The 16384-nt window shown below is 41.8% G+C and overlaps 1 protein-coding gene across 1 annotated transcript in view; it reads right to left on the minus strand.

The window, feature by feature from the left end:
- kif25 (kinesin family member 25) overlaps positions 1 to 16384 on the minus strand; it is a 171603-nt gene that overhangs the window by 4243 nt on the left and 150976 nt on the right. The window contains exon 16 of the mRNA XM_073050272.1: positions 15542 to 15697. Within this exon, the coding sequence (XP_072906373.1) occupies positions 15542 to 15697 (156 nt within the window). The remainder of the gene's footprint in view (positions 1 to 15541; positions 15698 to 16384) is intronic.

A 16384-nucleotide genomic window follows, 5' to 3' on the forward strand; every position in this document is an offset into this window, starting at 1 on the left:
CAGTGTAAGATTAAGGAACCTTTAGGGAACTGTGATCACAATATGATCGAGTTCACTTTGAAATTTAAGAAGGAGAAACTAAATTCCAATGTGTCGGTATTTCAGTGGAATAAAGGAAATTACAATGGCATGAGAGGGGAACTGGCCGAAGTTGACTGGACACTAGCAGGAAGGACAGCAGAGCAGCAATTGCTGGAATTTCTGCAAAAAATGAGGGAAGTGCAAGACAGATATATTCCAAATAAGAAGAAATTTTCAAATGAAAGAAGGAAGCTACCGTAAAAGGAAAAGAGAGGGCATACAAGGAAGCCAAAGCCAGTGGGAAGATAGAGGATTGGGAAACTTTTAAAAACTTGCAGAAGGAAACTAAGAAGGTCATTAGGAAGGAAAAGATGAATTATGAAAGGAAGCTGGCGACTAATATCAAAGCAGCTACTAAAAGCTTTTTTAAGTTCAATAGGGTAAAAAAGAGTCGAGGGTAGATATAGGACCAATAGAAAATGACAGTGGAGATATTGTAATGAGAGATGCAAAGATGGCAGAGAAACTGGATGCGTATTTTGCATCAATCTTCACAGTGGAAGACATTTGCAGTATACTGGACATTCAAGAGTGTCAGGGAAGTGAAGTAAGTGCAGTGAAAATTATGACTGAAAAAATGCTCAGGAAGCATAATAGTCTGAGGATGGATAAATCTCCTGGACCTCATGGAATGCACCCTCAAGTTCTGAAGGAAGTAGTGGGAGAGATTGCGGAGGCATTAATAATGATCTTTCAAGAATCTATAGATTCTGGCATTGTACCCAATGTCTGAAAAATTACAAGTGTTACTCCACTATTTAAGAAGTGTGAAAGGCAGCAGAAAGAAAACTATAGACCTGTTAGCCTGACATCAGTGGTTGGGAAGGTGTTGTAATTAATTGTTAGGGATGTTACAGTGTACCTGGAGACACATGACAAGATAGGACAAAGTGAGCATGGTTTCCTGAAAGGAAAATCCTGCCTGACTAACCTATTACAGTATTTTAAGGAAATTTATAGCAGTGTAGACAAAGGAGATGCAGTGGATATGGTGTACTTGGATTGTCAGAAGACCTTTGACAAGGTGCTGCACATGAGGCTGCTTATCAAGGTAAGAACCTATGGAATTACAGGGAAATGGGTGGAGCATTGGCTCTTCAGCAGAAAACAGAGAGTTAGAATATAGGGATCATATTCTGGCTGGCTGCCGGTTACCAGTTGAGTTCCACAGGGGTCGGTGTTGGGACCGCTGCTTTTGATGATGTATATCAATGATTTGGACTATGGGATTAATGGATTTGTGGCTAAATTTGCTGATGATACAAAGATAGGTGGAAGAGCAGGTAGTGGTGAGGAAACAGAGAGCCTGCAGAGAGTCTTAGATAGTTTAGGGGAATGAGCAAAGAAGTGGCAAATGAAAAACTATGTTGGAGAGTGTATGGTCATGAACGTTTGTGGAAGAAATAAACAGGCAGACTATAATTTAGATGGGGAGAGAATTCAAAGTGCAGAGATGCAAAGGGACTTGGGAGTCCTTGTGCAGGATACTCTAAAGTTTAACCTCCAGGTTGAGTCAGTGGTGAAGAAGGCGAATGCAATGTTGGCATTCATTTCTAGAAGTATAGAATATAAGAGCAGGGATGTGATGTTGAGGCTCTATAAGACACTCGTGAGACCACACATGGAGTAGTGTGTGCAGTTGTTGGCTCCTTATTTTAGAAAGAATATACTGACATTGGAGAGGGTTCAGAGAAGATTCTGAAAATGTTTCCAGGAATGAAAGGGTTACTGTATGAGGAATGTCTGGCAGCTCTTGAGCTGTATTCCCTGGAGTTCAGGAGAATGGGAAGAGGGGGAATCTCATAGAAACATTACAAATGTTAAAAGGCCTGAACAGATTAGATATGGCAAGGTTATTTCCCATGGTAGGGGAGTCTAGGACAAGAGGACACGTCTTCAGGATTGAAGGACGTCTATTTAGAATAGAGATGTGGAGAAATTACTTTAGTCAGAGGGTGGTAAATGTGTGGAATTTGTTGCCACGAGCAGCTGTGGAGGCCAAGTCACTGGGTGTATTGAAGGCAGAGATAGATAGGTTCTTGATTAGCCAGGGCATCAAAGTGTATAGGGAGAAGGCAGGGGAGTGGGGATGACTGGAACAATTGGATCAGCCCATTATTGAATGGCGGAGCAGACTTGATGGGGAGTATGGGCCAATTCCACTCCTAAATCTTATGGTCTTACGTAAGTATTCGGAGCAGGTGTCACCATGTGGCTCTCCGAATCTGATCAACTGCTCATCAAGATATTGGCTGAATCTCCTACTACAGCTCCATCTTCCTGTATGAACCCACACATCCCTTGATTTTCTTATTACTTCAAATGCTGTCAATCTCTATTTTGAAGGAAGTAAATAATTCAGACTTTAAAACCCTCCAGTTTATAGAATTCCAAAGATTCTAAAGATCCTAGATTCTCCAGCCACATAAGGGGTCCAAAATTGCTTACAATATTCCATGTGCAGTCTGACCAATGCCTTATAAAGCCTCAGCATTACATCCTTGCTTTTATATTCTAGTCCTCGTGAAATGTATGCTGACACTATATTTGCCTTCCTTACTATTGAATTAACCTGCAAACCTGTAAGTTAACCTTTAAGGAATTCTGAATGAGGACTCCCAAGTCCTTTTGCATGTCTGATTTCTGAATTTACTCTCCATTTAGAAAAATAGTCTATGTCTTTATTCCTTTTACCAAAGAGCATGACCATACACTTACTTATACTGTATTCCATCTGCCACTTTGTCCATTCTCCTAATCTCTCCAAGTCCTGCAGATTCCCTACTCCCTCAACACCACCTGCCCTTCCATCTATCTTTGTATCGTCTGCAAAACGTATTTGGCCAGCTTCTCTTTCATGCCTCTGTAATTCCCTTTACTCCACTGATACATCTGATTTTACCTTTTTCATCTCAAACTGCAGGGTGCATTCTATCATACTATAATCACTGCCTCCTAAAGATTCCTTTACCTTAAGCTCCCTAATCAAATCAAGTACATTCCATAATACCTAATCTAAAATTGCCTTTTCCTAGTCGGCTCAACCACAAGCTGCCCTAAAAAGCCATCTTGAAAGCATTCTACAAATTCCTTTCCTTGAAATTCAGCACCAATCTGGTCAAATACAAAAAATACTAGTAATACTAATAAAAAAATTAAATAAATAAAAAATACTGAGAACATGATTTACAGAGTCTTTGAAAGAGAGTCCAGAGATTGTAGAATGTGCCATTGCAACCTACAAGTCTTCACACTATCCACAACTCTACCAACCTTTATTTCAGGGTACAGTTAATAGTACTTCTAATCTACACATCACATACAAAATGCTGGAGGAACTCAGCAAGCCAGGCAGCATCTATGGAAAAAAGCATAGTTGATGTATCAGGCCGAAGCCCTTCGGCAACCCACTTGTTTGTTCTCTTGTTTATATTTCCAATCTAGTGTATTTTATTCCGGTCTTATGATGTGGTCTCTTCTGCATTGGAGAAAACCAACACAGATTGGGTGACATGTGCTCAAGTCTGCAGGGGTGATCCCAACCCCCCACGTACCAGTGACTTACTTCTCTGCCACCACTCTCCTTCTAGTCTACCTGTCTGTGGCCTTCTGCAATGTTCTGATGAGGTTCAAAGTAAACTTGATGAACAACAACCTTTTTCCATCTGTGAACATCATAACCATCAGTACTCAATATCAAACTCAACAATTCAAGGTTTTTCTGTTGATTCAGAGGCAGACAGTTCTGCTATCACATCATCCATCAAAAAAAATGGTAACTCATAAGAACGTGAGAAATAGGAGCAGGAGCAAACCATCTGGCTCATCGAGCCTCTCCATCATTCAATAAGGGCTGATCTAGTCATGGAGTCATCTCCACCTATCTGCCTTTTCCCCATGACGCTTAATTCCATCTGGCTCATTGAGCCTCTCCATCATTCAATAAGGGCTGATCTAGTCATGGAGTCATCTCCACCTATCTGCCTTTTCCCCATGACGCTTAATTCCCTTAATATGCAAAAATCTATCTAACCTTGCCTTAAATGTATTTACTGAGGTAGCCTGCACTGCTCAAATTCCATAGATTCATGCACAAGCATTCCAAAGTCCCTCTGTACAATAGCATGCTGTGATTTTTTGCCAATTAAATAAAAATCTGCTCTTTCATTTTTCCTTCCAATGTGGATGACCTCGCATTTATCAACATTGTACTCCATCTGTCAGATCCTTGCCCACTCATTTAACCTATCTATATCTCTCTGCAGACTCTCCATAACTTATGCACAATTTGCTTTTCCACTCAATTTTGTATCATCAGCAAACTTAAGTACACTACACTCAGTCCCTTCTTACAGATCATTAACGTATATTGTGAACAGTTGCAGGTGCAGCACTGATCCCTGTGGCACACTGCTCATCACAGATTGCCAACCAGAGTAACACCCATGTATCCCAACTCTCTGTTTTCTATTAGTTAACCAATCCTCTATCCATGCTAATGCATCACCCCAACTTTCTGCATCCTTATCTTATGGATCTGTGGCACCTTATCGAACATCTTCTGAAGCTGAGTTTTGCCCTCCTCATTGACACGACCTTGATCAATCAGATAGCTTCATTGGCAACATATTGCAACAGTAACCCTAGCCTCACCCTATCAGAGATATTCCCTATCTACTGATTGGAAGAAGTGGAGCTTTGTGTGGAGTGAAGAAGGCTGATTGGTGACCTGTTAAGATGTGTATAAAAATACAAGAGGCCTAAGTAAGGTAGGTAGTTAGGAACATTTTCCCATGGTAGGGTTAGCATAACCAGAAGAGCCTTAACACTACCATGGACTCTGCTGCAGTGTTTATGCTGTTACGTACCCGTGATACGTGACAGTGGTACCCTTGTCACGTGACTGGGGTTGAAGTTATACTGGACATGAGGTAATGGTTTTGTGATGGTGGAGTGATGTCATTTTCCCGCCAGTAGAGGTCATGTGACAGGTTTTTTCTACAGGGTATAAAAGGAAGACCCACCCTGTCAGGTGGGGGCAGTTCGTGGCTAGATTTGCCAAGATGACTTCATGTTACTGTGTGATTTAATGTGATGACGCAGTTTAGTTAAAAATGAAGTTTTATATGATGCCTAAAGTTTGAAAGATCAGAGCCAACGGTTTCTTTGCTAAGGGAGAGTGAAGTTTGGAAAATGGAGATCGAGGAAAATCGATTTTCGATGGATTGACTTCGACCTTGTGTGATCCTCATTCGGAAGGATTTCGTTTACTATTCTCATGATAGTCTCCGCTGGAAAAAGCGGGAGATTGAGAATATTGTGGAAGGAAGGTCAGTCACTTTAAGTTGTTATATTTAATAAAATTCGACGTGGGAGTTCGACGCTGGGAATCGAAGGACATCGACGTGGAAGAGAATTTACATCGTTTTAAAAAGTCTCTCCTTTTAAAAGTACCGTGAGCTTTTGAACTGTCGGCATATTGTTTTAAAGTACTGTTTTCTTTCGGCATATCGCTTTACAGAACTGAGTTCTTTTCAATACCGCTTTGAAGACTGTTTGGGACTGCAACGCTATTAAGGACTGTTTGAGCAGCTGAGCTCGGATCATTGTTTGGGTTTGTTTACATTTGAAGGGGGTTTGTTATCAGTGTTTAATAAACGTGTTATTTGTTATAAAACCCTTCGTCTAACTCATCTATAATTATTGTTGCCTGAATACGTAACAATGCGCCCCCACAGGCAGGCTGCACAGCAGGTTCGGCAGTTGTGCTTGTGAATGTGCACGTTCCAGATAATTATTATCTCATTATGACGGTATTTAACTCCCTTTTTTTCGTTATAGTCTTGTTGAGCCTTGGACAAAAGCACAACAATGTTATGCTCCCTGCTTATCTTCATCCTTGTCTAAGAAAAAGGACTACCATTTTGACTGATGTTGGAAACAAGCAGCATTCATTCATTCAGCATTTAGATATTGCTCTCAGCTGTGGGTTTGACATTTTATTTTCAGCCTGAGTGTTTTAGTTGTCAGCCCTGCTGGCCTACCATTTATTGTTTTCCTTTCCCTTTAAAATTCTGCAAAGTTCTCTAAAGTCTGTGAACTGCTGACCCATGTCAATGTCTCTGTCTCTCTCTCCATACTTGGGCCATATTCAAATGATTTGGCAGCAAGTCTTGAGTGGAAAAAATTAACCCAGCACAAAGTAAACGGCTGACCTTGGCCCTGGGATTCATTGATCAGGTAGGGGATAAGTTACAGGTGACTGAATCTGTTCTGAGTGAAGTTACTGAAGCATTGCAGCACATAGTCTCATGTCAACAAGCCCAGCCTCATCTGGAGGAACACGCATTATCTCTCACAACTGTTCAGCAGCTCACCACTGAAAATCGGAGACAGGTGTCTGCAATTCCCGCTCTCACAGTGGCAATCTACAAACTTGCTGCGGACAGCATGAGTCAGTGTTTATGACCTTCCAGTGTGGGGTAAGGAAGCTGCTCCAAGGCAGAGGGGCAGTGAGGGCCTTTGTAGTCAAATTCCGCACACTTGAAATAGAGATGGGTTGGAGTGAGACATCCCTCATCACTACCTTCCAATGCAGACTGAATGCAGGGGTTTGTCACGAGATTGTTGCCTGTAATGAGCAGGACAGGCTGGATGACTTCGTTAATCTCGCTATTCAAGTTGATGACTGCGTAAGTGAGTGGCGTAGGGATAGAATGTCTCAAGCTTCCCACTCACCGTCTGTCCTCTCCTCCTTTCTCATCACCCAGCACCAAGTCTACGGAGAAGCCAGTGGGGCACACGTGCCTATCTCAGGAGGAATGAGATCAGTGCAAGAGAGCAGCGAGAGAGCTGGTTTCTGTCTCTATTGTGGTGATCCAGGACATTTTCAGGTGTCATGTCCCAAGTGTCCAGTAAAAGAGGGTACCCGTCAGCAGTGAGGCGAGTCCTGACAGATCAGTTCTTCCTGCAATTGGCTTCCCGTTCCAGCTGCCTTGTGGTGGGGGTCTCATTCTCATGAACTTAAAAGGCATTTATTAACTTCAGTGCAGCCAGGAATCTCATGGACATCACTATGGCTCAAAGATGGGGAGTTGTGACTCAGGAATTAAGAAAAAATATCAACATCAGTGACCTCTGGGCACGGGCCAGATCCAGATTTCCACCTAACACCTCCAACCTGTGCTCTAAGGCAACCATAAGAAGCAACTATACTTCTATCTGTTTGATTCACCTGAACTGCCATTGGTGCTTGATCTCCCCTGGTTATCCTGACATAACCCCACTCCAAGAGTGAGGACCGACATGACTAGTCTTCCTGTCTGGGTCCAGCTCAAGCTCTGGTCCATGAATCCCCTCCTGTGTCAGCTAGGGATGTGGACTTGTCTGAGGAGAATCTCAGAAGAATCTACATAGGCTGAGTATGCTGATCTTCTTGAGGTCTTCAATAAAACGAAGAGCACCTCCCTGCCTTCACACTTAACCAGTACTAGTCCTCCCTGGGGCTAGCTTTTTTCCCTCTCACCCAGACATGATGGCCATGGAAGAGTACATCAAGGAGGCATGGTCCTTGGGGTTTATCTGTATGTCAACTTCACCAGCAGGAGCAGGCTTTTTGTGAGCAAGAAGGATGGCAAGCTTTGTCCCTGCATTGATTAACTGCCCCTGAACAATATCACTGTGCTACCCTCTTCTCCTGCTTGCCCTCTGCATTCAAACATCTTCAGGGAGCAATCTTCCAAGATTGATCTGTGTAATGCTTATAACCTGGTTTGTATCAGAGAAGGGGACGAATGGAAGACAGCTTTCAACACCTCCATTGGCCACTATGAGTACCTTGTGAAGCCCCTTAGTCTGGCCAATGCCCCTGATGTTTTTCAGGCCTTGGTTAACAATGTGCTCAGGGACATGCTCAATCAGTTTGTTTTTGTGTATTTGGATAACATTCTGACTTATTCCGCTCTCTTCAGGAACACGTTCAGCATGTCAAGAGGATTCACAGATGGCTCCTTGAGAATAACCTGTATGCCAAGCCAGAGAAGTGTGAATTCCATAAAGACTAGGTGTCATTTTTGGACTATATACTTACCCCTTCAGTTTTCAAATGGACCCCAGTAAAATTTAGGCAGTTATGGAGTGGCCCAAGCCTGCAGTTATGGAGTGGTCCACGCCTACAGTCAAATAGGTGTGGCACTTCTTGGAGTTTGCAAACTTTTCTCACTGCTTCATTTGGAATTTCAGCTCTTTCGTGGCTCTCACAAATGCACTCACCAGGAGGACCTCTGCAGGATTCCATTGGACAAATGATGTGGCCAAGCATTCTTGGAACTAAACCAATGCCCCAATACTGCAACACCAGAACCCATCTTGGCCACTCATTGTGGATGCATCTGATGTTGGTATTGGAGTTGTACTCTCTCAGCCTTCTTCTGCAAAAAGCCGGCTGCACTCTTGTGCCTTTCTTTCCCATTGTTTGATTCTGGCCGAGAGTAACTACAGTGTTGGAAACTGAGAACTTCTGGATGTCAAGGAGGCCCTGGAAGAATGGTGACACTGGCTGGAGGGGGCAGAGCATCCTTTTTTTGTTTGGACAGATCACAAGAACCCTCATCTATTCAGACTGCTAAGAAACTCAACTCCCGTCAAGCCAGTTGGTTTCTCTTCTTCACCCAGTTTAATTTTATCCTCATCTATCATCCCAGCAGCAAGAATACCAAAGCTGATGCTATCTCAGCTCTACAGGTCTGAGGACAATGCAGATCCAGAACTCATCCTTCCTTGCTTGGGCACTGCTGCTCAATAATTTGGGGAATAGAATTAGAGGTGAGGGCCACACAGTAGTTGGATCCAGGGCCACTTGGGGATCCTCCCAATGGGCTGTTTGTCCCTGCTACAGTGCGCTCCAAAGTGTTGGAATGGGGTCAATCCTCCCATTTGGTTGGCCTTCCAGGAATTTAAGACTTTAGCAAGTGATGATTTGGTGGCCATCTATGTCCCAGGATATCCATGACTTCATTTCTGCCTGTCTCATCTGTACTCAGAAGAAGATGACATGCCAGCGCCACTCCTGATCCTACCTCTCAGTGGATTTAATCACTAGGCTATCCCTGTCTAATGGAAATGCTATCATTCTGGTCATTGTGGATTGATTCTCCAAGGCTGCCAACTTCACTGACTTCCCTAAGCTCCCATCAGCTTGTGAGACTTCCAGTCTCATGGTTCAATATCTGTTCAGATTGCAGTTTCCCTCAAGACATATTGTCCGATCATGGACCACAGTTCACATTCCACTTTTGCAAGGTTCTCTATTCTCTTGTAGGAGCCACGGCCATCCTATCATCTGGTTTCCATCTCCAATCCAATCGCTAGACTGAGAGGGTGATGCACAAGTTGGAGTCAACCCTGCACTGCCTTGCCTCTTCCAACCCCATATCCTGGAGCTCCCAAATGGTTTGGGCAGAGATCGCCCACAATAACCTTCAGTCGTCCTCTGCAGGTATGTCCCCCCCCCTTTGAATGCCAGAAGGATTCCAGCCACCGCTCTTCTCTGATCAGATTGATGCATGAGTTCCTGCTGCTGAACAGTTACAAGTACACCACAAGACAAACCAAAGCTTCTCTGCTCTATGCTTAGAAGCAACATGCCCGGCAGGCTGATCGGCTCCGAGGGCACATCTGGCCTTTCGTGCCAGGACAGAAGGTCTGGCTGACATCAAGGGATCTTTCTCTGAAAGTTGAGAACTGCAAATTGGCCCAATGCTACGTGGGATTGATTATTTGTAGTGAAAAAGGCTATCAACAAGGTCTTGTATAGATTGCGCCTACATACATCAATGAAGATCCACCCACTGTTCAATGTTTCCCAGCTCAAGCCGGTTATTGCCTCTCCCCTGGCCCCAGTCATCCCACCTGCCCCTCCTCCCCGGTGGTTGATGGATCCTTGGTCTATTCATGCAGAGCCTCCTGGTGTGTACGGGGCAAGGTCCAGTAAGTCATGGATTGAGAAGGATATGGCTCCGAGAAATGTTCTTGGATCATGGCGAATGATATCTGGGACAAATCTCTCATCCAGGACTTGCAGTGGGCACAGGTCTGTAGTGTCTCAGGAGCTGCACCTAGGGAGAAGGGCCCTATCACAACCACAGATTCTGCTGCAGGGTCTACATGTCTCTACAGGAGGGCTGCACAGCAAGTTTGGCAATTATGCTCATGAATGTGCATGCTCCAGCAAATTACTGTTTCATGATGGCGGTATTTAACTCCCTTCTTTTCATTGTAGTCTTGTTGAGACTTGGGTAAAAGCACAGCAATATTATGCTCCCTGTTTACCTTTGTCCTTCTCAGAAGACTACCATTTTGACTGATGCTGAAAAAGGTTCATTTAATACTTAAGATATTGCTTTCAGTCACAGTGTTGGCATTTTACTTTCAGTTTGAGAGTTCTAGTCAACAGCCCTGTTGGCTTGGCTTTTATTGTTTTCCTTTCTCTTTAAAATTCTGGAAGTGCCCATTAAAGTCCATGAACTGTTAACCTGCTTCAGTATCTCTCTCTCCGCACTTGGGCCATATTCGAATGATTTGACAAGCATAGTTTTAAGATTTCAGGTGAGAAGAAGGAGTATCAAAGAAGATCTGAGTGGATTTTTATTTTACACAGAATGGCTGATATCTGGAATGTGCCTTTAGGGGAGTCGGTGGAATCAGATACAATTACTATGCTTAAGAGATATTTAGATAGAATTTCAATAGAATGATATGGCTCCAATGTGAAAAAATTAGATTAACAGAGACAGGAAAAATGTTAGCATGGTCATAGTGGATCAAAGTTTCCTTGTTGTGGGATTCTATGACTATGAAATGTTACTTCAACTTTCCTTTCCATATATAATTTCTGACTTGCTGCTTTATGCACCAAAATGAATAAGCTCACATTTTTGAGATTATATTCTATGTTCTTGCCCATTCACTTAACTTGTCTGTGGCCTCTTTTCATCCTTTCCACTATTAGCCCATACATCTTTGGAAAATGGGAGGAAACTGCAACACGGGGGGAAACTCACATGTTCAGGTGAGAACATACAAATTCCTTACAGACAGCAGTGGAATTGAGCCAGTTTTGCATTATCAGACTTGGAAAGGTGGCATTTACTTCCCGCAACAAAACTGAAGGGGAAGTCAGGAGAACACACACTTTTCAGCAGTGGAAAGGGTGAGCAGCTTCAAGTTCCTTGACATCAACATCACAAGAGGGTCAGTCCTTGGACCAACACATTGATGCAATCATGAAGAAGGCACACCAGTGGCTATACTTCACTTGGAGTTTGAGAATGTTTGGTTTTCACCAAATACTCTTGCAAATTTCTACAGATATACAGTGGAGAGCATTCCGACTGGTTGCATCACTGCCTGTATGGAGGCTCCAATGTACAGGATTGTAAGAGGCTGCAGAGGGTTGCAGATTCAATCAGCTCCATTGCAGGCACAACCCTCCCACCATTGAGAACATTTTCAAGAGGCGGTGCCTCAAGGTGGCATCCATCTTTAAGGACCCTTCACCTTTGGAACATGCCCTTTCACATTACTACCATTGGGTGGGGGGTGAGTATATGAGCCTGAAAACCCACATTCAAAGGTTTAGGAACAGCTATCGGAACAGTCCATAAACATTAACTCTCTATTCCTCTTTTGTGCTTTTTATTTATTTTTGTAACTTTCAGTAATTTTATGACTTGCACTGCACTACTGAGATGAAACAAAAAAAATTCACACCCTATGTCAGTAACAATAAATCTGATCCTGAATAGCATTACGTCCTGCAGTATCCCACTGGTTGCAACTTATAAACTGGAGAAATAACCATCTATTGTCACAGTCCAATTATTAAATCTCAAACTGCATTGGCATAGTATCTCCAATCCATGGGTTCCAACTTTGTTGATCAACCTGCTGTGTGGGCCCTTCTAAAACTTTTTGAAATCTAAATACTCCTAATCTACTGGTTTGCACTCACCTATTCTACCAGTCACATCATCAAAAAAAGCTCCAATAAGTAAGTTAAATAAGGTTCCCTTTCTTAAATCAACACCAACTCTTCTGAACCCTATCATGTTTTGCTAGGGGCTAGTTTAAAGGGCCTTCTTTGTTAGCATGGATGAGATGGGCTGAAGAGCCTGCTTCCACACCATATTACTCTACGATTCTACACGCTCTCTTGGTATAATCTTTATATTACCAATTCCAGTATTTTCTCTTACCAATATCAGGCAAACATGTGCGTAGTTCCCTTTACTTGACCTTCCTTTGCTAAATATTATGGCCCCATTTCCAGTACTATCCTCCATTCTGCAAAATTCAATCAGGAATTAATACAATTCTTGAAGATGATGATCACTAATGATAGTTGCGATATATATTGGCTTCTAGCTCATGTTTGCTAAGCTTGATTTCTAAATAGCAGCTGCCATTGGAATGGTCAAAAACAGTTGTAAGTGAACTTTCAACTATATTGCTTTGTTTAACTTCTGGTCATAAATGGAAGTCAGCCTTCTGTTCTCAAAATGTAAATGGAAAGCAGCTTGATGTCAAAATCACAGCTTTGCAAATAGACTCTGTATATTGAAGATTGTCTGTAAAGAGTCACTGAACCTGCTTTATTATTGCTCAGGAGCAGAGTATAACACAATGGGTTATTGAATTAGGGTTGTTTTGAACTGACAAGCTGACTCTTAAGTTACTAAGTTCAAGGAAGCTCTTAGAACAGATAGATAATATCATTTAGAATATATGATATTCTGATGTGTTTGTAGTCCAAATAATTTATGAAAGGTTTCAGAAGTTAGCTTTACAGCATTATTGGTAACTAGCTAAGATCCATGTCTCCAAAAATGCTTTTAAACAGTTTGTGTTAAAAGGATATCTGAGGAAATATCACATGCTGGTGAAGTCACTCATGTGGGAGAAAAAGGGTGTAACTTTAGAGAGCAGTTTAGATGATTAGGAATGGAATAAGGAATATCAAGAAACATGGGAGAACTAGAATTTATTTCTCCAGCTTCAGTTTCTGCCATGGATAACTTGGTTCTCTGCATCTTTGCTATGTCTTTTAGCTTGAAGGAATTGTACCTGTGTTTTTGGAAATTCTTTATCTTTTTTTTTGCTATATAGAGAACATAGAAAACCTACAGCACAATACAGGCCCTTCGGCCCACAAAGCTGTGCTGAACATGTCCTCACCTTAGAAATTACCTAGGGTTACCCATAGCCCTCTATTTTTCTAAGCTCCATGTACTTATTCAGGAATCTCTTCAAAGACCCTATCGTACCCTGTTGGCAGCCCATACCACGCACTCACCACTCTCTGCATAAAAAACATCTCTAACATCTCCTCTGTACCTACTTCCAAGCACCTTAAAACTGTGCCCTCTCGTGCTAGCCATTTCAGCCCTGGGTCAGGGCCCTCCCCCCTAGGTGCAGCTCCTGACTATCCACATGATCAATGCCTCTCATCATCTTGTATACATGCTTTGTGCTTTATCCTTTGCATTTGAGGAATAATTAAGGCTTTAATCTTTGGAAATGGTTTGTGCTACAGAAATGGTTTGTAATTTGAAAATGTTTCACAATGTTTCAAGATTCAAGAAAATATACAAATCCTCTAAGAATTATAAAACCTGTAAGATAGAAATTCTCTGAGTTTTAAATCTGTTTTAAGAGTGCTGTGTGGATTTTAACGTGTATCACTGTAAATAAATGAACTGCGTTTTACTTTGTTAGTTCAGGAGGGGGTGATCCCACCACTCAAATTGTTGGATATTGGCAGTTAAGCTCGCCATGGTGAATAAACAGGGAAGTAAACTAATCTTTGAAGATTGGGTAATTACAGTATTATCTTCCTTTAGTGAGAGTACTCGTGGTATTTATATCTGATAAGGCTTAAAGTCTTAACTTGTGTTCAGAACTTTGCAGTCAACAAACCCATTATCATCACATAGTCTAGTCATGACCATTCTGAAGACTGCCTTTTTGTTAAAATTTCAGATTTATTTATTAACCTAATTTGTATTCTCCACCTATGTGGTGAGATTCAGACTCATGTATCCAACTAGTAACCTTCAACTCTAGTTACTAGGCCTGTCATTTTACCACTATGCTGTTGTGCTCATAGGACTACCTGCTATTCTTTACAACACATTCTGTCTCAGCTTCTAAGCAACCCCAATAAGCTGCCCAATTAAGTCACTTCAGTTTAATTTTACAAGTTAGGATAATGCTACTACGGCACCAGTGACCTATGTTCAATTCCGCCACTCTCTGTAAGGAGTTTGGTGCGTTCTTCCTGTGATCACATAGGTTTCCTCTGAACAGTCTCATTTTCTCCCACATTCCAAAAGGTTAGTAGGTTAATTGATCACATGGGTATAATTGAGTGGCGTGGCCTTGCGAGACAGGAAGGGTTTAATACCTTATCATATCTCTAAAATAAAAAAAAGACAAATAACTCGTAAGTCACTAATTTAATTCAGCAACCAGATCAAGATCACCTGGTAAATTGATATATTTATCCACATATTAAAATGGTGGTGCATATTGCAACCTCTTCAATGTGCATAACCAATGTAATTCCAAACACAAGAGATTCTGTAGATGCCAGCAATTCTGAGCAACACCCACAAAATTCTAGAAGAATAGAGGGTTATGGGTAACACTAGGTAATTTCTAAAGTAAGTACATGTTCGGCACAGTATTGTGGGCCGAAGGGCCTGTATTGTGCTGTAGCTTTTTTATGTTTCTAAGAAAGCAGGTTAGGCAGCATCCAGGGAGGAGTATAAACCAGCGACGTTTCAGATTCAGTCTGAGTGACACAACGGAAAAGCACAGAAGCCAGAATAAGAAGTTGGGGGGAAAGGAGTACAAGCTAGCAGGTGATAGGTGAAACCAGGTGAGAGGCAAGGTGGGTGAGGGAAGGGGATGAATTAAAAAAGTGGAAGGTGATAAGTATAAGAGGTAAAAGGCTGAAGAAGATGGAGTCTGATTGGAGAGGACAGTGGACTATGGAAGAAAGAGAAGGAGGAGGGGTACCAGAGGGAAGAGCTGGTCAGGTGAGGAGAAGAAAACATTGTAAGAGGGAAGCCAGATTGTGGAATGTAAAAAGAGAGAAGGGGGAGAGGGGAGAAATTACCAAAAGTTAGAGAAATCAGTGTCTGTGTCTTTAGGTTGGAGGCTACCCAGACAAAATATGAAGTATTTTAATTTTAAAGTGCTGAGTCCCAGTCAGAAGTATTTATACATTCGAAACATGCTGATGAAATGTAAATTGGTGGTAATTTGAAGTGTAGGTGTAGTTTGTAAATGCAGTGTACTGCGGTTGAATTTACTTGCAATGCACAATGAGTATTAGTGCAAGTACCCAATATTAAAATAGTTGATTTTTATGAAAATCTTTTACAGAATATACACATACCCAAGGAGTCCTGAAGCAGGTGAGTCAACTTGCTGTTTCGGTAAGGTATATGCGATCGTTGCTCTGCTAGCGCTCCAAACACATCAGCCAATGCTGATAAGCTGCGATTTATAAATGAAGTTTCTCTCAGAGCTGAACCTGTTACTCCTGACATACCTTTCAAAAGTTAAACCGCAGATTGAACATTTTATCTCCAATAATAACACAGAATAAGCAGTGAAAATACTAACAGAAGAATGCATCTTGAAAATCGCCCAGTATTTTATCCCCTTATAAAGTTTACCCTAATATCAAAATGAATACAAAATTTTAGAGTCTCTTAATCTTGCTTCCCTTTCTTTGCTTGTACCTTTTTATGGCATGTTCACCAAGGACAGAATTGAAGTTGCAAGAAAAAGTTTGTGAACCCTTTGTAATTAACAGGTTTTCTGCATTAATTACTCATAAAATGTCATCTGATCTTCATCTAAGGCACAATAATAGACAAGCACAATCTGCCTAAACTAATAACACACAAACAATTGTACTTCTCGCCATTACTGAGTACACCACTTAAACAGTCAATGTCCAGGTTCAAAAGCAGTATGTGAACCTCCGGGGTAATGCCTTTTACAAAAGCTATTTGAAGTCAGGTGTTCCAATCAACCAGTTGAGATTGGAGGTGTGGGTTGTCAAGGTGCCCTGGCCTATAAAAGAAAAACACACAAAGTCAGGTTATTAACAGAGCCTGCTCTTCTCAAGAAAGATCTCTTTATGTGCACCATGCCTCAATCAAAACAATTTACAGGGAACCTTAGGAGAAGAATTGTAGAGATGCATTAAGTTGGAAAAGGTTACAAAATC

The sequence above is a fragment of the Hemitrygon akajei genome, chromosome 7 (assembly GCF_048418815.1).
Source record: "Hemitrygon akajei chromosome 7, sHemAka1.3, whole genome shotgun sequence".
In the NCBI taxonomy this organism is placed as follows: Eukaryota; Metazoa; Chordata; class Chondrichthyes; order Myliobatiformes; family Dasyatidae; genus Hemitrygon; species Hemitrygon akajei.